The sequence below is a fragment of the Rhinopithecus roxellana genome, chromosome 13, assembly GCF_007565055.1.
Source record: "Rhinopithecus roxellana isolate Shanxi Qingling chromosome 13, ASM756505v1, whole genome shotgun sequence".
NCBI classification, from domain to species: Eukaryota; Metazoa; Chordata; class Mammalia; order Primates; family Cercopithecidae; genus Rhinopithecus; species Rhinopithecus roxellana.
Genome location: NC_044561.1, coordinates 73,917,240 through 73,940,282, shown reverse-complemented (window position 1 = coordinate 73,940,282; position 23,043 = coordinate 73,917,240). Strand labels below are relative to the sequence as shown.

The window sequence follows — 23,043 nt, the reverse complement described above, 5'->3', positions numbered from 1 at the left end:
TATTTTAAAGCTCACATAGGTTTGTCAATATTTAGTATCATTATGCTCTCCTGATGAAGTTATCTCTTTATCATTATAAGATTACCCTTTTCAAAGAACCTGATGAGGTTTCTTGCTCTGAATTCTACCTTGCTTGACATTAATATGCCCATTTCAGCTCTGTTTGATCAGTGTTAGAATGGTACATCTTTTTTAAGATTTTATTTTTAATCTATTTGTATCTTGATATATACAGTTTTGTTGTTCTTTATGTTCCTTATATATATGACATGTTTTGTGGCAGCATATAGCTTTGTCTCATGTTTTAATCCATTCTGAAAATTTTTGCCATTAATTAGGGTATTCTAACCATTTGCACTTAATGATTACTTTATTAGGTTTAAATCTACCATCTGACAATTTATTTTCTATTTGTTTCATCTAGTTTTTTCCATCTTTTCTATCTTTCTGCTTTCTTTTGGATTGATTGGAGTGCTTCTTTTATTCCACTTTATCTCCTCTGTTGGCTTATTAGCTATATACCTCTGTAACTACTTCCATAGTGTAATGGTTGCTTTAGTGTTATAGCATACCTCTCTATCTGCCTACCTCAAGCGATAGTATGCTAATTCATTTTTAGTCTCATGACCTCACCAGAGAATACTTCTATTCTCCTTTCCCAACATTTGTTCTACTGTTGTCCATTTCCCTCATGTTATAAACCTCATACTACTTTATTTTTATTATCAAAGTCAGTTTTCTTTTAAAGATAAATAATAAGAAAAAATTATATATCTATGCTTGTAGTTACCATTTCTATTACTCTTCTTTCCTTTGTGTAGATTCAGATTTCTATTGGCTATCATGTTCCTTCTGCCTAAAGGATTTCCTTTGTCATTTCTTATAATGCAGGTCTGCTGGTGATGAAATCTTCCAGCTTTTTTATGTCCAAGAAGGTACTTATTTGTCTTTATTTTGAAAGATAGTTTTTCCAAGTCTGGAATTCTGGGTTGTCTGGGATTTTTTTCTTTCATTACTTTGTAATTGTTGCTCCACTGTCTTGTCATCTGCATTGTTTCTCTTGAGACATCTGCTGTCATTCTCTTTGTTACTCTATACAGAGAATACAGAGAATGTCTTTTTATTTCTGTACACTTTTAATATTTTCTCATGGTTATAGATTTTGATTACCATGGTCCAGACACAGTTTTATGTTTCATGCATAAAGTTCACTGAGCCTTTTCCTGCTTCTTTGCAGGCATGGTAATTTTTTATTGGATGACACATGTGAATTTTATCTTCTTGGGTGTTGGATGTTTTCTGTATTCCTATAAATACTCTTGAGTTTTGTTCTGGGAAGCAGTTAAGTTACTTGAAAATAGTCTAATTCCTCCCAGGTTTTACTTTAACATTTGTTAGATAGAACCAGAGCAGTGCTCAATTATTGAGTTAGCTCAATGGCTAACTCCCATTCCAGAGGCAGAAACCCCTGTGTACTCTATTCAATGTCCGTACAACATGAAGTTTCCTGTCTGGCTGATGGGAACTAGCCCTCTGTCCAGTGCCATGTGTTCACTGGGCACTGCTACCTCATCATTTCAGAGGATTCTTTCCTCAGAGGCACGTATTAATCCACTGAAGGTTCAAGGGACCCTCTGCAGATCTTTGGGTCTTCTTTCTATGCAACTCTCTCCTCTCCAGGTCTCTTTCATGCTAACTCTGGCTGCCCTCATCCCCTTGGCATCTCAGGTTCATCTTCTCAACTCTGGGAGTTTTCCAGGTTCTTCGTGGGTTCCCCCTCCCTGGATTGTGGCCTGGCAACTCTCTAGAGGCAGTAGCTGGCCAGCCATGGGGCTACTCCATTTGATTCTCATTTCTCAAGGATCACTGTCTTTTGGTGCTGATTTCTACCATGTTGAAAACTACTGTTTTATATATTTTGACTTCGCGTTTGAGGTTTGAGTGAGAAAGACAGTTCAGTCCATGTTTTTCCGCCTTGGTCAGAAGCAGAAGTTAATGTCATAACTTTTTACTTTGAAGACTGAGACAAGTTTTCACAGCACATTCCTTCTAGAGAACAAAGTTAGGCTCTACTATTGGGTGTCCCCAGATGGGAACCCCACTTATCTTTTAGGCTTCAGCTCAGAGGCTACTTCCTTCAGAAATCCCTTTCTGGCACACTACCTTCCTCATGTGGCTTATTTGTTTTCTCTTGCACCAGATCATTCCGCAGCTTTTGAGTTGGTATCTGGCAACAGTGAACAAGGTATAATCCTTGCTGCAGATAAACTCACCATATTTGTTTTTCTCCATGGAGTGAAAATGTTTTAAGCTCATATGATGACTATGATTAGGGAAAGAGCCACACAAATAATTAGGATATGTTGTGACAATGCACAAATAGAAACACACATAATGTGCTTAAGAACATGATAAATGCCGGTTTTACTTTTCCTTCCCTCACCTGACCAAGCTCAGCGGGGCATGTGCGGCGTCTTCCTCATCTTTGCTCTTTGGTGCCAGGTATGGGAGAGGCCCATTATGCACAGGTGCCTTATTGAACTGAGCAGATCCATGAATGTCAGGCTGGGAGTGTGGTCGCTGGGGTCAGGCCTTGGTTTACATCCTGGTTCTGCCTCTTAACCACTTTGTGCTTCAACAGGAGAGCAGGAGGTCCTGCTTAGTTTTGTACATGCTAAGTTTGAGATGCCTGCTAGAGATCTGGGGAAGGCACGGTGAAGAAAGCTGAATGAGCAAGCCTGGAGTTCAGGAGGGAGGTGGTGTCCGGGGATGGAAATCTATAGCCAGTAGCAGTTGGTTCTTAGTGTCACGGGACACAGGAGGTCATATAGGAAGCAAATGCGGACAGAGAGTGAAGGGGTTTGAGGATTGGGTCCTGGGCACACCCACATCTGGAGGGAGATGATGAAAAGCCAGCAAAGTAAACTGAGACATGATCCTTGAAGCAGGAGGATAGCAGGCTAGGGCAGAGACCTGGAAGGAGAGAGAAGAGAGCCTTTCACAAAGAAGGGAGTGACCGACAGTGTCCATGCTTCTGTGTGCTTGCGTACAGAGCGTGGGATTCTCCTGAGCATCCTTTGCTCCACTGGGATGGAAGATGGGACCTGATGAGACCGGGGCTAGGGGAATATCCTGAGCCCCACATGTGTTTGTGTCTGTGTGCGGGGAGTGTGGAAGGTAGCTCCTGCTTGGTGAGGTGGAGCTGAGAGCGGTGCCACTTAGCAACTATCTGTGCTCCTCTGGTACCCGGAGAGAAGGAGCCAGCATTTGCCCATCCTTCCTCCTAAGCCCTATCAGTTGTGAATTGGAAAGATGCCCCCACCCACCACTTTTGCTGGAGTTGGACTAGAGCTGGTAATATCAGGGTTTTACTTTTTAGTTTAATTTCTTGCACAATGCATGGATTTGTATTGAGTTTTGCTAATAAAGAGCTCCATAGGGTATTACTGAACAGGACTGGTCTGAAGATAAATGAAAGTTGTGTACTTGGAAAGACAATGCTGTATTATTTTCAAACTCCCCTGAGAAAAAGGCTTTTTGCACTGGGTAAGCTCTGAATCAAGTCCAATACACACACCCTTGCAAAAGTGGTATTCCAGGAAACACAAGATGGGTCAAATGATGACAGTTTGTGGGGGGTGGGGGTGGGGAATGAGTCTTTGAAGAGCTGTAGCCCCTTTCTTTTCCCTCGGTGGCTGCCAGGCAGCTGGTCTCTACCACAAGTGCAGACTGTCACATGTCAAGGCGATTGCAGAGCTGAATAATGGGGCATAGGACTGGAAAAGGTGAAACATTTTTCTCAAAATTCAGCCAATTTTTCTGGAATAAACATTCCTTGTTTTGCTGTAAACATGTGCTCTTAATTTCCAGAGTTGTGAAAAAGTTGACTGCAATCTTTTTTGCCAGTTTTCTTTTTGTGTTTGCAAAGGATTTTTTTTTTTTTTGCTATATTCTGTGATGTTCTTTAACAATGTTCTTTCTAAGCAATGACTTCTTTTTTTAATAAGGAAACTATTTTAAAAAATAAAATACAATAACCAAAATTAAGTAAAATGATCAGTTCTTGGCTTTTATATGCCAATTTATTATAACATATATTTACAAACTTGGACACATACACATAAATATTTCTACATATAATATACATGCTTTCTGTCATTTGCTTTCCTTAGCAATATATGGTAACTATCTTTTGTCATTCTGTAACATATACACCGCCATTTTTAATAGGTACACAATATTCAGATGAAACAGATGCATCGTAATTTAACATATATCCTCTTACTGGATGTTTACGTTGTGTTCAATTTCTTTTATGAAAAAGTCCGGGATGAACATCCTTTTAAGTCCTTTTTTTTTTTTTTTTTTTTTTTTTTTTTGAGACGGAGTCTTGCTCTGCCGCCCGGGCTGGAGTGCAGTGGCCGGATCTCAGCTCACTGCAAGCTCCGCCTCCCGGGTTCACGCCATTCTCCTGTCTCAGCCTCCCGAGTAGCTGGGACTACAGGCGCCTGCCTCGTCGCCCGGCTAGTTTTTTGTATTTTTTAATAGAGACGGGGTTTCACCGTATTATCCAGGATGGTCTCGATCTCCTGACCTCATGATCTGCCCATCTCGGCCTCCCAAAGTGCTGGGATTACAGGCTTGAGCCACCGCGCCCGGCCTTTTTTTTTCTTTTCTTTTTTTTTTTTTTTTGAGACAAAGTTTTGCTCTTGTTGCCCAGGCTGGAGTGCAATGGTGCGATCTTGGCTCACTGCAACCTCCACCTCCCAGGTTCAAGCGATTCTCCTGCCTCAGCCTCCTGAGTAGCTGGGATGACAGGCATGCGCCACCATGCCTGGCTAATTTTTTATATTTTTAGTAGAGACGGAGTTTCTCCATGTTCGTCAGGCTGATCTCAAACTCCCAACCTCAGGTGATCCGCCCACCTCAGCCTCCCAAAGTGCTGGGAGTACAGGCGTGAGCCACCGTGCCCAGCCCTTTTATGTACTTTTTGTGTGCTTGTCCCAATCATTTTAGGAGACAGACTCCTAGAAGTGGGATTTCCAGATCAAAGGATAGGAGAAAGCAAATGTGTTTGGGGGCATTTGGGGAGGGTGATATCTGTCCCACAATCTAGACTGAAAGATCTTCCTCCATCCCTGCACCTGTTTCTCAGCTCCTACCTCTTGCTCCGTGCTAGGGAGCCTGCTCTGGGAAGACGTGCTTATTTAGATTAATTCAATCAGTGAGTAGAAGGGTCATTCAAATCCATGAAAAGTCCTCATTTTAAGCTATGTCTTTTGGAAATTTCCTCTTTTGGCTTTTAAGTAGCAAAACCTGGTAACCTTCTGATACCTTGGTGAGGATCCGTCAGATCAATAAGTTTTTGTTGTGGTCCTACTGTGTATCCTTGCTGTGTTCATAGAGGCTGGATTAATAAGTAAATGAGAATGACTTGCTCCTAGCACAGGTTTCACACAGAGTGAGTTTTCATTTATGTCTAGAAATCTGCAAAGAAGGGAACTTTTTCTCAGTTAAGAACAAATGTGATTAAAAGTATGTAATGATAAGCCTGAGACATTTGCAATGGGCTTAAGGACTTGCTTCATCAAAAGCTGAAAAGATTAAACCACATTCAGTATAGTTTTATGTTTAAGTATATTATAGTTCTCTGAAAATGGCAGTTCCTTTTTCCTGTATTAGACCCTCCGCATTATGAAGGAATCTGTCCCGAGACCTTTGAGAGTTCTGCATTCATGAATGTCACTGTAGCATCCAGTCTCTCTCATAACATGCAGTAAAGGCCAACTGAAAAATGGCCGTGACTCCTCCAGGCTCCTGAGGAGACTATAAATACAAGACTGCAGTCATTTATAAAGCTATTAAAACAAAGTGGGGCCGGAGCCCTTGCTGAAATGATTTTCAGAGTTGTTATTTTCTCTCTAAAACACATGGCAAACAATGGCATGTTAGAAATTCAAGACTTGGCTGAGTTCCACTTTTTGTATCTTACTTTATCCCAAACTTCTGTGAAACGACCATGTTGTTCAATTGACTTTCTTGCTTTGCATTCCTGTCTGCACACTAGGAGTTGACTTCCTTTTGTGTACCATGTTTCTTAAGAAGTAAAACCTGCCTTCATCTATGGAAGCGACCCTATTGGATAATGACTGCAGCCCCCAGGAATTAAATCCTGGCCCAAGAAAACTGCAAAACCACAGACTGCAAAACTGCAACCTACATTGTATGTGATACTTTGGAGTTACTTGCAGGCAGCAGCACCTGCAGTGGCAGGGCAGGTGGGGACTGTGTTGTTGGGAAAGCTCAATTAACCAGCACCCACATTTCCTAGTACGCTAAGGAATGACCCTCTCTGCCTGTGAAAGAGCTAAACCCCATCTCTGCTCCTGAGTAAATATGAACATTCTATTCCCTAATACCTTCCTCTCATGCTGTTAACTTCACTCAGCTGATTTCAGACACACATAGAACACAAAGGCTGGCCTAGCAGCCTGGAGTCAGCCCACCCTTCAGTTCACGCAGCAGTATTCACTGATGATTTACCATCTCCACACCCTGCTAGGATATGGTGGGTGGGGAAAGGCTGTCGCTTAAAGTCTGTGCTGGAGACAGATGATAAACAAACTGGAAAGATACCAGCTGGTTGGGGGGATTAAGATAAGTGGAGTGGTGGTGATTGGAGGTTCAGGGGGTTTCTGAGAAGCTGGGTCCAGCCCTGGATGGTCCCGGCAGAGCCATGTGGCAGGCAGAAGGAGATGACACGGAGACCCTAAGGTGGGACATCTAGAAACTGAAGGAAGAGCCATGTGGCTGGGGGGACAGTGGGCAGGGAGAAAGTGCAGGGACCATGTGGAGCTGGGTGGGGGCAGCGGCCACCATGGGGAAAGTCACTGTGTCATTTTTGGTCCAAACTCAGACATTTTTGAAAGAAAAACGTGGCTGCTATTAGTAATCATCTGGGACAGCAGGTGTCAACCTGGACTGTACCTGGAAAACCATGAGTTAGGCGGCTTAGTGGACAGAGACGGTGACATCACCTTGCCCCTGTGTTGCCCACCGTTCCACTGGCAAGTGCTGCAAGCTGGCGAGCGTGTATCCTCTTGGTTCTAGCCACCATCACCCTGGTCTGGAGTCCTTCCTCTGGCAGGTGGGCAGCTCCATTGACAACCAACCCTCCATTAAGACTTGTCTCCTTTGTTTCCTTCTCTCCTTTTGCCCTGGATGGGGCTCTTAGGAACACTACCACGGAAATGCAAGAAGGAGCTCCTGGCTGTGAAGCTAAGGAACCGACCAAGCAAACAGGAACTGGAAGACCGGAACATTTTCCCCCGAAGGACTGATGAAGAAAGACAGGAGATCCGGCAGCAGATCGAGATGAAGCTCTCCAAGTAAGTGGCAACGTGCGGGCACAGTCGGGCCTGTGCTCTGGCCTTGCAGGCTGAGCCCCTCTGAGATCCCACATGCTGGGTGTGCCAGGCCGGGGCGCACAACCCACCGTCTGCAGCAGGTCTCTTGACCCCGCCACCGTTGATGTTAGGGGCCATGTGGGGGCCCTTTCCTGTGGGGACTGTCCTGTGCAGCTGTTTAGCATCATTCTTGGCCTCTACACACTACATTTCCCGTGACAACCAAAACTGTCCCTGGACATCATCAAATGCCTCCTGGAGGGTGAATTGCTCCACTGGCCTGTAGGAGCCAGGCAAGGACTGGGCCAAACTGATGAGGACATGGCTTGTCAGTGTTAGAGACAGGGGACGTCTCTGTTCACCTCTATCTGATCATTTTCCTGCAAGAAGGTGGATCTGGTGTTGCCAGATCTTCTAAGTTTGTCAAGTAAAGCTACCTCCCTTCCCTCCCACCCACACACACACAGTTATGCAGTCACATGTCATTTAATGACAGGATACATCCTGAGAAATGCGTCATTAGGAGATTTTGTTGTCGTGGGAACATCGCAGAGCGCACTACACAAACCCAGAGGGTGCGGTCTGCTGCACATCTGACTACGTGCTGTAGCTAATGGTTCCGGGGCTACAAACCCGTACAGCACATGACTCTACTGAATACTGCAGGCAATTCTAGCACATCATCGTATCGAAACATTTCTCAACATAGAAAACGTACATTAAAATATGACATACAAAATACTAAAAAGTTCCCTCGTATAGAGCACTTACCATGAATGGAGCTTGCAGGCCTGGAAGTTGCTCTGGGTGAGTCCTGAGTGAGTGGTGAGCCAACGGAAAGGCTAGCGCGTGACTGTGCACCACCGCAGACTTCAGAATCACTGCACACTTAGGTTATGCTACATTTATAGAAACATATTTTCTTTAATAATAAGTTAACCTTAGCTTACTGTAACTTTTTACTGGAAAAACTTTTAACTTTTGGACTCTTATAATAGCACTTAGCACAAAACACAAATTATACAGCTGCATAAAAGTAATTTCTCCTTACCCTTATTCTATAAGCTTTTTATACTTTTCAATTTTATTTTTTACTTTTTAAATGTTTCATTAAAAATTAAAACACAAATGTCACATTAGCCTAGGCCTGCACAGGGTCAGAACCATCAATATCACTGTCGTCTTCCTCCTCCACAGCTCAGCCCCCTGCAAGGTCTTCAGGGGGCAGTAACGTGCATAGGGCTGTCATCTCCTATGAGAACAGTGTCTTCCAGATTCCTTCTGAGGGACCTGCTGGAGGCTGCTTTACAGTTAACTTTGTTTTCATAAGTAGAAGGAGTACACTCTAAAATATTCATTAAAATTATAGTGGATACATAAAGCAGCAACACAGTCATTTAATATCATGGTCAAGTGTGATGTACTGCATGGTTACATGTACTAGACTTTTAGAGGACTTGGCAGCATGGTAGGGTTTTTTTACACCAGCATCGCCACAAACATGTTAGGAACGCGTTACCCCAAGGTGTTACATGACAGCACCAGTGTCACTAGGCATTAGGAATTTTACAGCTCCATTTTCTCATCTTCTGGGACAACTGTTGTATGTGTGTCGTAGATGTCGTGTATCATTGAAATGTCATGAGGTGCATGTCTGCATATATACACATACATGTCTATCTACATACGCATCATTTGCTGGACAATATGTGCACCAAGTCCACCCATCTGCCGTCTGGCTGTGACTCAGAGCCACGGGTGGGCACCTTCTGTGTTGCACCCCTGAAGGGTTCCCTGGGTGGTCCCTGTGGTCTGCTGGGCTGGAGATGGACTGTCTCATGGGGCAGGACAGAGTGGAGCTGCTGCATCTTGCTGGTTGAGGTCTGTAGGGATCCAGTCATGCCCCTGAGACAGAATGGGGGCCTTCTTTTGGAAGGCAAGGCTGCCATGAGCCAGGTGGAGCTGACCTTTGTGGCATTCCAGGGTTGGGCACCTGCCTAGTTGCTTTCCACATTCCAAAGCCACTGGAGTTCAGAACCCCTCAGAGCTTGCTGCGTACCCCAGTTTGTGCCCATTGACACTGCCCAAAGGTGCCAAGAGCCACTGAGCAGGCATCAGTGGGCTTTCAGAGGAAAGTCATTCCATTCTGGCAGGGCGGGCCTCTGTTTCCTTTGTCCGGGCCAGATGGCAGGCTAAGTTGTCCCGTGTGAGGTAGGAGAGGAAATTCTGATAAAGCTCGTGCACACCATCCCAGCAGCCACAGTCTGCATCTCCTGCCCATCCTTGTGAGGTGTGAGCCGGTCTGTGCAGGGTTGGGCCTGGCAGACAGTACCCTGGACAGCCCCTAGTCCGCTCCTTCCCTCTTTAAACCTCAAAAGCCGACCCTTCCCTGGAGGGAGAGACAGTGCCCCAGGGGTGAGGGGAACCAGTTCTGGGAGCGCCACTGCCTCTGTTGATTTGCTCTTCACCCTTGCTGTCCCCATGCCCCTGAGTCACTGGAGACCCTGGGAAAATGCAGGTTCTGATGGTGCGGGTGTAGGGAGGCCTGAGAGTCTGCATTTCTAGCAAGCTTCTGGGGCTGCCGACGCTGCTCGCCCCTGGGCTGCAGGTCACACTTTGAGAAGCGAGGGTCTGCAGCAGGGTCCCCAGCCTGGGAACCATTGACGTTTGGGCCCAGATGGTTCTCTGTGGAGGGGCCGTCCCGTGTGTGCAGTGTGTTAGCAGCATTCCTCCCGCCTTCCACTAGATACTAGTAGTACACCCTCCACTTCTGACCACCAAATGCATCCCAGACACCGCCCAATGTCCCCTGAGGCCAGAGACAACAGAATGGTCCCCAGGTGAGAATCCATGATCTGAGGGTTGGACTCCCACTCTGGGCAGATTTTCCTCTGAGCAGTGGGGCTCTTCATTTCTAGGAAGGGTTGTTTCTGGTCTCCGCTGGGGAGCTTGGGCCCCAATGTTCCCAACTCCCACCAAAATCCTTACTTGAGTGTTTTGACAGTGGAGGGCTGTGAAGGTGAGCAGGTGAGGCCGGCCCGGGGCGGGGCTGTGCATGGAGCACGAGGTCCTTCCCTTCCAGGTGTTGCGGAGTTGTGCTTGGGGCGCCGTGCAGGTTGCATTTCTACCAGCGGCTGGGAAAGCCACGCTGCTCAGCCTCTGCACCACGGTGTCGTCATCCCAGGCTTTCATTTCGGCGAGTCTCAGTGATGGGATGTGTGTTCCTAAGGCTTGGTTTTCCGTTTCTCTGATTTCCGGTGACGTTGAGCATTATTTTCAGCATTTATCAGCTTTTTTGGTTTCTTCTTTGATTTGTGGACTTTGCCTGAAGTTTTAGGAGTTGACTTTTGAAGCTGTGGCTTCTAATCCTTCCCCGTTTTGAGTTACATGATTCTTTCTCTGTTTGGGGCTTTTCAGTTTTAAAATACTTTTCTTTGAGGTACAGAAGTTTTGATTTTTAAGGCTGTCAGATTGCCAATCATAAACTTCAAGAGCTCACAGCCTTTTTCTGTGAGGACCAAGTTGTCCGAATTTTGAGGTTTGTGACTCAGGCTGTCTCCGCCACCCCTACTCAGTTCGACCACTGTGGTAATGAGCAGCTGTAGACAATCTGAGGATGAGGGGGCACATCTGTGTGTCAATAAAACTTTATTTACAAAAATAGCCAGCAGTCCATTGGGTCCAACTGGCGCTTTGCTGACCCCTGTTGTGCTTTATGGTTCGCACTGTTTGTACCGTGTTTAAAAATCCTTCCCAGCCTGGAGGTCAACAGAATTTTATTCACTTCTGTTATTTGCGGTTGCCTTTACCTGTGCCAGTTAATAATGGTTTTCTATTTGATAATCAAACTGAGTTCTTTCAAATTAAAATATTAAGTGAATTGACCTAAACAAAAAAAAGGTAAGTAATGGATGATAGTACATGTGATTCAAAAACCAACAAAAATTACTGGTGGTGCTTGGAATGAGAGAAGCCTGGGGTCCCCACCCCGACTGTGAAGGTGGAGAGGGAGGTTGGGAGAAGGTTGGGCTGCTGGGGATACCCCAAACGCCACCCTACGTAAGAAGTACCAAAAGCACGGGCCCTGTGGCTTGTTTTTACTCCACTACTTACTGAATCTGGAACAAATTTTAAACCTTGGACTGGAATGTAGTAGCTCCCTGGATGCCTGTCACCATGTTTAAAAACCCGGAATTAGACACAGAGAAAACAGCAGCAGAGGAGTTGCATCCCAGGAGGTCAGACATGGCTTCCTGGAGGCTCCATTTGTTTTCCCTACAGCAGTGGCTTAATTGGTCTCCTTTGTCTCTGCTCTGCCTCCTTTCAGAGATTCCTCCACTGTCTCTTGCTAAGTAATTCAGCCTCTGGTTGCCATGGCAACGTGCCGTCTACTGTATCCCAAAGAACATTTGCCATTTCCTTTTTTTAATTTCCAGAACCTTCGTATTTTATCTTCTGAGTGCTCCAGGGCCTTTTCCTGGTGAAGCAGTCACTGTTCCCCACAGCTACCCCAGAACACATCCGTGTGCTTGGTCTGGGACCCCCAGGAAAGTCAGGGTCCCGTTTGAAAGAGTGAAGCTATATGCTGATTTTCACCCCTCTCTGTGTAGGAGCTTGGCTTACCTTTAAAACTTGTGTAGATGCATCAGCAGAGTATGGAGGTCCGCAGTTCCTGCACGGTAGGTGTGCCCTGGAAATTATGCACAGACGCATGGCCTCTATTGCCTCCATCCTGTCTACAGCCACCATCTCAGAGCAGTGGGAAGGACGTGCTGCCGGCTTTCAGCATAGGTGCTGATCGTGTGCTGTCTTACTTTCTTTCATTTACATCATCTTCACAGTAACCCAGTAAAGCAGGTGTTACTATCATCTCCATTTTACAGATGAAAAAATTAAGACTTAATGAGAAGGGAACTGGCCCAGGGCCATGCAGCTTGCAGAAGCTGCTGTGCAGTGAGATGGGCCATTTGTTAGAGCCCCAGGCCTGGGCCTGGGAGAAGCATTCTAGACACAAAAGCACTGTGGCTCCTTGTTTATCTTAGGCATGGCTTTGAATTTTTATATATTGGTTTGGCTTTGATCAGGGTATCTGCTGGCAACCAGGCAACATCCCAAGCCTCTCAGGCAAAGGACTTCACATTTGCTCTGAAGCAGTGCAGAATGTTGGCCGGGCACAGTGGCTCACGCCTGTCATCCCAGCACTTTAGGAGGCCGAGGCAGGCAGATCACTTGAGGTCAGGAGTTCAAGACCAGCCTGGCCAATATGGCGAAACCCTGTCTCCACTAAAAATACAAAAATTAGCCGGGTGTGGTGGCAGGTGCCTGTAGTCCAAGCATCTACACGAGTTTTAAATGTAAGCTGAGCTCCTACACAGAGAGGGGTGAAAATTCTCCTGAGGCAGGAGAATCGCTTGAACCCAGGAGGCGGAGTTTGCAGTGAGCCGAGATCGTGCCATTGTACTCCAGCCTGGATGACAGAGCAAGACTCTGTCTCTGGAGTGGGGGAAGCAGTGCAGAATGTCAACCCAGCACAGAGCAGTAGGGAGTTGGACATCCTCAGGGGGAACACACAGAAAGAGACGCTGCCCAGCAAGGGCTCTGGAGCAGTGCAGCAGGTGGGCTAGAACCCCAGCTGTCCCTATCTCCACTGCGTGAGATAGGCCAGTGCCAGTGTCTCAAAATCTCTCTCCTTGTTTGTGAAATGGGGATGGTGGCAGTACCCGCCTCAGGGCCCGCTGGAAGATTCCATGTTAGTCCCTGAAGAAAGTCATAAAAGCACCTTTTCAGCAGGGGTGCTGGGGGCCAGAGCTGCTGCTGTCACAGTCAGGGTTGGATGCACTCCTGGGCGAGCTGTTACCTGCATGGGGCAGAGGCCAGCGGCAGGCCTTGAGGCAGGATGAAGTGAATGCTGCTGCATGAACAGCGGTCACGATGCTCGTGGGCCGGGGAGTGCAGGCGCGTTGCTGTTCATGGGGCGTGAGTGTCATTTCCATTCGTGACTGTTGTGTAATTTTGCCCTGAAGAGCGAGGAATAGGGTAGGCATCTCCTAAGTCATGCACAAACCTTCTATTGTCGCTCCCCTTGGGGCATTCTTTGCTCCCAGGAATGTGTGTGAGAAGCTGATTAATGCTCAATAGCATCTTTCAGGAGGGGGTACTTAGTGTGCTCACACAGCATTTAGCGGATCTCTGAGCAGCTTCCCTGTACGTTTTGTTCTGTGGCCTCCAGAACACACTACACCCTCAGGTGTCCTCCTGGGCTGTGGCCTCTCACTCTGTCTGCAGGAGCAGGACACAGCGTGCAGCGAGTTTAGATGCTTCCTCCTCTAGATGTGCTTTAGGCAAGGCAGGCCTATTTTTGGTCCTGGAGACAGAACGCACAGAGATGTGGAGACAGACAGTGTCCTCGCAGAAGCTGTGGTTTGGGCTGCAAAGTGGAAACCGTGCCTGGTCAGCCAGGGGACCAGTCTGTCTCACTGGGGCCTTCGTTCTGCTGTGAGCTTTTACCTGAAACTGCATGGACAGAAATTTTCACTTCCACAGAAGTGGTCTTTGGTAAATTTCAGACATGTGGAAGGGGGAAGAATCAGCTTCCAATGCCGGCCTTTATAATGACACCACTAATAGCAGCATCTGAGAGGGTCTGTGTCTGTCCTGACGCTGGGTAGGCACAGTGCTGATTGCCTGCAATGGTGAGCAGGGACCATCATCCCTGCTCTGCAGATGAGGAGACCAGGCAGAGAGGCTAAGCAGTGCTCCCAGGTCTTACAATTCATGAACAGCGAGGCTGTGACCTCTAGGGCCCTCGCTCCCAACCACTGAGCCTTGCTGCCTGAGGCCAAGCATCTGGCTGATACCTTGTGGACAGGGCCAGGAAGCTGATGATATACTATAGCTAAAGGCCAGTTTCCAGTGAATGTTTGTATTAATGAGGTGGTTATGGTCCACATTCACTGGACTGAGTCCCTTGCCCTGCTGACGTCTGCAACCCTGAAGCTCTGTGCTCGGTATGGTGTGGGTGTTGGACACATGCTCCTTCGTGGATCTTACTACATCCCCTGAGACCCTCACTGAGGGGTGAACACACCTGACGTGCGTCACTCCCAGAGCAGGGCTGAGCCGCCACGAGCACTGAGGGTTTCTGTTGTCACAGTTATCGTTGCCATCCTGAAAAGTGGTTGCAAAGTTTGCCTTCTGCCTCAGGTTAATCCGTGGCTGCTGGGATGGATGGTAGCATTTGAAATTACCTGCAGGGGAAGGCTGCACCTGCGGAATGGGCCCAGGGGATCATGCCACATCCAATGTCGCTGCCCATCTCTTGGGGTGCTTACCCCCAGGTACAGAGATTTCGAATTCATGTAGCGTGCACGTGCTTGGCGCTGGGGTGCAGAGATGAAAAGATGTGCTCACAGGCAAGAAGTCATTGTGTATGGTAAAAGATGTACCGAGACAGATGTGGGGACCGGCTTCGGGAGGGAGGGTGAGGGTGTCCCAGGTAGACCAGCCAGCGAGAGCTCAAAGGCCGGAAGCAGCACCGCTTTCCCAGGACCACCCTGGGGGCTGAGAAGGTTCAGAGCTGGATGATGGTGGCAGGGCAGAGGGAGAAGGCTGGAGGGGCCGCAGGGCCAGGTGGTGGGGGCTCCTGTGCTGCCCGCTATGGGTTCCCAATCCACACAGAGCTCCTCTTGTCATCCTGGGCTCAGCTCAGATGTCACCTTCCTGACCATCCCCCAATGGCACAGCCTCGCTGTTACCCTGTGTCACATCATCCACTGCTGTGTTCTTAGTCACTTCCACAGTTGCTGAAAGTGCCATTTACTCATGTGTTCTGTTTGCCTCTTCAGGGTGTGCCCACTGGCATGGCAGGGCCCTGCTATACTGTTCTGTGAGGACCCTGCTCACCAAGGAGGCTCTGGCAAAGCTGGTGGGAAGTGGCAGATGAGGAGGCCTGGCTTTCAGGGCTCCCTGAGGGGTCAGGAGCAAGGGCATGTCTGGAAAATGCCCCTCTGCTGCAGTCTGGGGCTGGTTCGGGAGAGCAAGGCCAGAGATAGGTGGGCAGACGAGGGTCTCTCACGTGCGACAGGCCCAGGAGCCAGCACCATCCTGGGGCTGTGGGGCTGCAGAAAGGACGGCAGAGCTAGTGAGGATGAACGGCAGGCCTGGGGGCGAGGGAGGAGGGGCTGCCAGCCTGGGGGCAGGCGGGTCTGCAATGGTGATGAGGGAATCCAAAATAAGGCAGGCAGACACAGGGGAAAGGTTATGTGTCCACAGAGTCCCTGGGCCGTCAGGTCCCTGGGGTTTTTGGCAGTGGTTACATCCGATTGTGCAGTTGAGATTGCCCAAGGAGCACATGGGCTGGAAGGGGAGACTGCCCGGTCCATGCTGGACTCACTGATCTTAGCTGAGGTCAAGAGTATTCAGAGCCCTATATGGTCCTGCATTTCCTGTTATCCTTGGTCCATTTCCTTCTACACTATCTTCCTTCCAGCTTCACACACTTGTACAGAAGAGAATGGTGAGTTGTTTTTCACTGGCCACCAGGAACCAGAACAGGCTTCTGTGTGTTCCAGTGAAATTAGCCCTATCCATCTCTCGGGAATGGAGCAGTGTTAAGCTTTTTTTAAAAGCACAATCTGAAGACAATGGGGGCTTGAAACCCATTTTTCTTGTTCTGAAGCCTGTGGGGCCTCAGCTATTGGACCTTGCTGAATAATTTGGGGTTTTAGGTTGGGCACATCAAGGGCAAAGGGCCTCTGTTTGGATAAAACAGGAGGTGAGGGGAAGGTGAGATCCCCTCGTGTTGCTGAGAAGGGAGCTGGGGGCTGAGTTTCCCAGCTTCAGAGGTGAGGTCTCGCAAGCTGGACCTGGGGACTGTCCCTGTGGACCCAAGCTGGACTGGGAAGTCCAGAGAACCCTCGACTTGAAGAGGGCCCTTGTTAATGAACAGTCTTCAAGGAGCAAAGCCCAGACTGTTCTCCCAGTTTGGTGCACACGTGAGGAGGGGCCTCATCGGGGGAATTTGGCTTCCTGATATCCAAAAGCACATTTGTCTGCTCAGTCTCTGAAATTACCAGTGGGACAATTTCCAAAGGGATCACCAGAAAGAAGGCAAATGCAGAGACGAACAAGGAACTCATCATGCCCAGGATCGTTCTTGATCAAAGTGCCAACAGCTGGGCATCTTCAGACAAAAGAAATGCAGTTATGGCAGGAAAGACTCGGCTGTATTTGGGTTCCCGGTTTTTTGTTTGTTTGTTTTTGAGACGGAGTCTCACTCTGTCTCCAGGCTGGACTGCAGTGGTGCGATCTCAGCTCACTGCAACGTCCACCTCCCAGGTTCAAGCGATTCTCCTGCCTCAGCCTCCCGAGTAGCTGGGATTACAGGCATGCGCCACCATGCCCAGCTAACTTTTGTATTTTCAGTAGAGACAGTGTTTCACCATGTTGGCCAGGATGGTCTCGATCTCTTGACCTCGTGATCTGCCTGCCTCAGCCTCCCAAAGTGCTGGGATTACAGGCGTGAGCCACTGCACCCGGCCTGGGTTTCTTGTTTTATAGTGAACCCCAAGGTTGTAAAACAGGTGATGAGGCTTGTGATCATTTACCTTTTGGGATCATGGGTCTGCGAACTGGATGAGAGTTTTAAGCATGTCAGGTGTGCAAACATCTCCTGTGGTTCCAGGAATTTCTCCTTGCATAGCCACCATTGTCTAGAGCAACAGTCCCCAACCATTTTTGTACCAGGAACCAGTTTCATGGAAGACAGTTTTTCCATGGACCATGGAGGAGGATGGTTTTGGGATGATTCAAGCACATTACATTTATTGTGCAGTTTATCTCTATTATTATTACATTGTAATATATAATGAAATTATTATACAACTCACCATAATATAGAATCAGTGGGAGTCTGAGCTTGTTTTCCTGCAACTAACTGGTCCCATCTGGAGGTGATGGGAAACGGTGACAGATGATCAGGCATTAGATTCTCATAAGGAGTGTGCAACCCAGATCCCTCACAGGCACAGTTCACACTCGGCTAAGAATCCAATGCTGCTGCTGATCTGACAGGAGGTGGAGCTAAGGCAGTAATGCTTGCTTGCCACTGCTCACCTCCTGCTATGTGGCCAGGTTCCTAACAGGCTAGGTTCCCCCAGATGGGTACTGGGGTTGGGACCCCTGTTCTAGAGCAGTCTGCACGTGCTGGGGACTCTGGGTCCATTACAGCATTTCCTTCCTGTGTGATAGGCCTCACAGTCTCCACTTTGCATGTGAGGAAATGGAGGCTCAGAACTGTCAGTGAGTAGCTGAATGAGGACATAAACCTGAGCCTCTCCAGCTCAAAGTCCTTTTCCTTAGCCTATTTCACAACTCCCTGGAACTCATCCATGGCCATCCTCTAGTTCAAATTATCCTCCACCTAAGCAGTAGACTTTCCTTGAAGGAAGGAAGGAAGGAACTTCTTCAATGCTGTATCCTCAGTGCCTGGTACACAATAGGCTCTTAGCTAATTACTGGTGAATGGATGGTTGGTTAGATGGATAGATGGATGATTGTATGATTGGATAGATGGGTGTTTGGGTAGTTAGATGGATGGCCACCTGGATGGAGGGATGATTGAACAGATAAATGGCTAGTGGAGTAATTGCATTATGTGATGCATGAGTAGGTAGATGGAGAGACAGCTGGATGAATGGATGGATGGGTAGATAAGTGGTTGGATGTTGTGTAGTTAGATAGATGAGGTGGATGGAGACATTGTTGAACTAAATTCTTACTAAATGGCATCCTATTCACTGTGCTTGATGTACCCTAATATCTGTCCATCCATCCATGCAGCTGTCTCAGCAGGCACAGTGGGTTGGATGCAATTCCTTGAGAGTTTAGTTCAGAACAATAAGTGTTTATTGAATGAATGTCTGTCTTTGTGTAGTGGGCTCTTCGGGTACGTTTAAGCAATAATTCCATTTACTACATTGATTATAAGCAACATATTCAGAAGTGTATTTGTGAATAGTGTGAGCCCTCAGGTCCTCAGTTGTCATTGCCAGTCTTGGAGACTGGTTCTCTGCTGTGTGTCCAGGCCAGGGTCCTCATACGTTTCTGGCGACACCACTGCTGTCTGGCTGCTGACCAGCCTGGGCTGTTTCTGGGCTGTAGGTCCTTAGGCCCTCAGGTGGGGATACTCCAGAAGCCCCCACTTCACCCTCACTGGAAGGAAGTCTCTGGTGGACAACAAGCTACTCCTAAAGCTCTCTGAGCACCTGTCAGGAGGAATAGGGGAGAAAGCTTTATCGGAATGAATAAGAGCAATAACACTAACCCATGACTCGCCACAGGAGACAGGTGGGGGATGGCATCTTCGCAGCTCATTCAACAAAGTAGAAGTCACAGCCCCAAGTGCTCTGTAAGTGACCTGGGCGGCAGGGCTGTGGCGTCCTGGGGAGTGTGCACTCCCGCTCAAGAGGGCAGCTGTCACTCAGGTCCTATGGGCCATCACCCCTGGCCACTGTGGCCAGAATTTCCAAGAGAAACTGAAGATTTGATACTTTGTTGTGAAATAGCCTTCATGTAAATGTTGAGAGCCTCTTCAGATTTTTAAAAGCAACGTGTGCACCCAGAAAACATATTTGTGGATGGTATTTGGCCCAGGACCACCCACTGGCCACCTCTGATATGAAGTCACTTATGCACTTGTTTTTGGAGAAGTACATGTTTGTTGACACTGAGGTTAAGGGGATTTTCACCTCTTGAGTTAGTGGGGAAAATAAATGGATCATCCTGTAAATGGACTGTCAGCAGCGGAAGCCTCCAGGGCTACCACTGTCAGTATCCTAGGGAGCCCCTGTGAACCTGTCTCCTTCCTCTCACACGTGAGGGGCTGCCCCTGTGTGCCGCCCACTCAGCTCCACCCTTGCTCCGAGGAAGCAGCACAGTGCGCCACTGAGAAGTCAGGATGGGCAGAATGCCTTGGTTCCCAGCCAGCTCTGCAGTTTTCCAGCATGTGGGCATGGGGAAGTCATCTCCTGACATACGCCTTACTTTCCTACTCGGTGAAAGGGGTGTGATTACAACAGAGCCTGTCTTGTGGGGCCACGGGAAGGACGCAATGAGCCATCCCATGTAGAATGGCTGGAACCATGCCTGGCAGACAGGAAGCTCTCTGGGAAGAAAAGGAAGAAATCTGAGCTCCATGAGGATAGGGACTTTGTCTCTTTCAGTTTTAACAGCTTGGTTGAGACATAATTCACACACCATACGCTTCACGCACTTTAAGCGTCCAATTCAGGGCTTCCAACATATTCATAGAGTTGTATTTCTATCAGCACAATTGATTTTAAGATATTTTCCTTACTCCAGAAAGAAGCCTCTCTCCCTCAGCTGTATCTCCAGTCCCTAGAATGGTGCTGGGTCCTGTGGGTACTCAGTGATTTTGCAGCTACTGCTGCAGGGATGAAGGGGAAACTGCATGGGAAGGCGTCTCCTAAACATGACCAGGTATTGGCGTCACCATTCCCTTTGCTTCAGCAACTTTATCTTCATCAGATCCTTTTCTTCTTCTTCAGCATCTTTTCATTGTCATCACTTTATCTTCATCACCATCGTCACCTTCACCACTTGTTTATCATCATCTTTGTCATTTTCATCTTTTTCTTCCTCATTATCTTTCCATCATCTTTAGCAACAACTTTGTCAACATTTTTATCCTCACCATCATTTTCATCCTTTCCGTAATCACGAATTTGCCCCATCTTTGCTCCCTAGGAGACACTCGGGGAACTTGGGCTCTCAATCCCCTTGACGTCTGGGGGCTTGGCCTGTGAGGGGAATGAAGCCCACATCTAAAGCAGGTTCTGGAGCCTCTGCTGAGCCTGATTGTGCCTGGAGAGAAGAGGACTCTTGAGAATGGTGGGGGCTGGGCGCAGTGGCTCATGCCCACAATCCCAGAACTTTGGAAAGCCGAGGCAGGAGAATCGCTTGAGTCCAGGATCTCTTGCTATGTTGCCCAGGCTGGTCACCAGACCTGGGTGCCCACAGGCGGATAAGAGGGAGGTGCCTGAGTTACCAAGTGCCCACAGGACTGAGGCACGTCCCTCTTATCTTCCTGCTATTTTCCAGATCAGCCTGGGCAGCACAGCCAGACTCCATCTCTACAAAAAACAAAAATGTAAAAACAGCTAGGCATGGTGGTGCACACCTGTGATCTCAGCTACTTGGGAGGCTCAGGAGGGAGGATGGCTTGAGCCTAGGAGTTAGACGCTGCAGTGAGCTATGATGGTGCCATTGCACTCCAGCCTGGGCAACAGAATGAGACTCTGTCATTAGAAAAAAAAAAAAAAAAAAAAATGGTGGGAAGGTGAGTCTGAGCTGGGACACTGCAGATCCCACAGGTCCAGCTCAGGTTGCCACCCCTCTGTGTGGCTTGGTTGGGCCAGTGCTGTCCCAGTACTGGCCATCCGTCAACTGAGGCAGCTGGTTGGGCCGGTGCTGTCCCGGTACTGGCCACCCGTTAGCTGAGGCATGCAGGACTGTGCCATCTATAGCCTTCTTTGGATTCCGAGATCCCAATAACAGAGGCTGTTGGCATTTAGTAATTTGTATGATTTTCTTCCTTTTTTTGATGCTGCACATTTATCCGGCTGACTTTCCCAGCCCTCCAGGGGTACCGTTGCTGGGGCTTCCAGTCTCTCTTTGTTTAGAAATCTCAGGGCAAGCGGAGATCAGGTCTGTTCTACACAGATGCTCTTCCTGAGCACCAGCTCCTGCTTCACCGCTGTGGTGAGGGGTCTGCCTGTGAACACTGCAGAGCCTCCAAGGTCAAGACGACCACCCAGATTTATGAGGGCACTTTCAAAGATTTGTTGCAAAAATGCACAGGAGCTCACGAGGCAGTGCTGTGAACAGGCTCTGTGGGATGTTGTGGGGAGAAATCAACCTCAGTCCTAAAGGGAGGGTGCTGGTGGTCCTGCAAAGGCTGGGGCAGGCAAGGCCAGCATGGATCAGGCAAAGCAGTGGCTATCATGTTCGGATCTTGTACATTCTGCTTTTAGATGAAGGTAGCTAAGCAACAGAACACACAGCTTCCAAATCTGGACAAGTTTAAACTGGCAAATCTCAGCCCGAGAGGATATAAATATGAGGCTTCGTCGTCTTGGGTGGAAGTCCCCATGTACAGGGAGGGAGATCCTGTCTGTGTGTGGTATGCAGGGTCCAGGGAGTGGGACCCCGAGTCCCATCCTGTGCAGGGGAGAGGCTCAGGCCCCTTCTGTTTAGTGTCAGTGTGAAGTGGCCCTGTCCCTGCTGAGGCCTCCAGAGAGGGTCAGCTGCTGTTTGTTTTCCTTGGTTGCTTGGGAATCTGTAGAGGATGGTACAGCATGTTTTGTAAGAAAATGCAAAACAACATCAAGCCCCATTCAGTATCAATAAAACATGATTCCCAAACCAGGGAGCAGGTGGCTTGGTGGGCTTGCAGGCCTGGCTGAGAGTCATGGGCTGAGTGAGCCCAGGGAAGTCACTTGATGTGTCCGAGCCTTGAAATGGGTGTGTGATGTCTGCCTGCTCAGATGCTTGCGGGGACTAAATACCACACAGCCCTGCTTCACCCAGGATCGGGGCTTAGCTTGTGTGAGTAGAAGTCATAGTAATAACAGCACAACCATAGCTCATTAACATGTATGAAACCCGTGTTGTGTATGAGGGGTGGTGTTTGCCTGCATTCATTTCAACATAAGATGTAAATGCTATTATTGGATGTTCTTAGCAGCTAAGGAAATGGAGGCCCAGAGAGATTAGTTAAGATGCTCAAAGTCACACAGCTGATAAGCTAGTGGAGCTGAGATATGACCCAGGCGGGCTGACTCCAGATACCATATTAGAGCCACCTCACTCTCTGGGATAGTTGCCTAGGCAGTCAGGACTGGCATGGTTGTTCCAAAATCAACAAGGATTCAGATTCCTCTTATCTTCCTGCTATTTACCCTCATGCTGGTGTTGATCCTCCATGGTCCAGGGTGGCTGCAAAGGCACCAGACATCACATTCAAGTCCCAAAGGGGCATGCACCTCAGCTGAGTCAGCTCTTCCACAGGGCTCCTCCCAGAAACTCCTCCACATCTACCTACTGCTCCTTGGTTGGACCCTCCTCATGTGGCCGTGGTCAGCTGGAAAAGAGACTGCTCTGAATAGGACCAGCATTGAGGCTTAAGAAGGGGAGAAGGGAGATGGGGTAGGAAACTCGCGGCTTCTGCTGCTTTAGGTGTTCAAATTAATTCCGTTATGTTTAAGGAAGAAAAGAAGCAACAAATGAAGAGATGGATGAGTGAATGGAAAGCATTCTGTCTGTTAGGTAGCAATGATTTCTAAATGATTTCTGGAGCTGCCTGGTTTGAGGAGTGCATGTGGAGCCCGGTGGGCTTGGAGAGTGACGCCCGGGAATTTAAAAATGCCCCATTCCTGACCCTCCCATGCTGGGCCAGGGAGGGAGCTGCTGGCAGGAAGTTGAGGAGGAGGAGGGAAAGGGGAACCCTGAGGGGCCTTGAGAGTGATGTGGAAAAACACGCTACCCCTTCCCCAGCAATCCCATCCCCTCCACAGCGATCCCACCCTCTCGCCGACATTTTAGTTCAGCAACAGATGTT

The 23,043-nt window shown here is 48.1% G+C and overlaps 1 protein-coding gene across 3 annotated transcripts in view; it reads left to right on the top strand.

The window, feature by feature from the left end:
- Positions 1-23,043, top strand: part of PHACTR3 (phosphatase and actin regulator 3) — a 274,427-nt gene that overhangs the window by 225,972 nt on the left and 25,412 nt on the right. For all 3 annotated transcript variants that reach the window (XM_010365166.2, XM_030915879.1, XM_030915878.1), the window contains one exon: positions 7,235-7,388. In XM_010365166.2, coding sequence (XP_010363468.2) covers positions 7,235-7,388 — 154 coding nt within the window. The remainder of the gene's footprint in view (positions 1-7,234; positions 7,389-23,043) is intronic.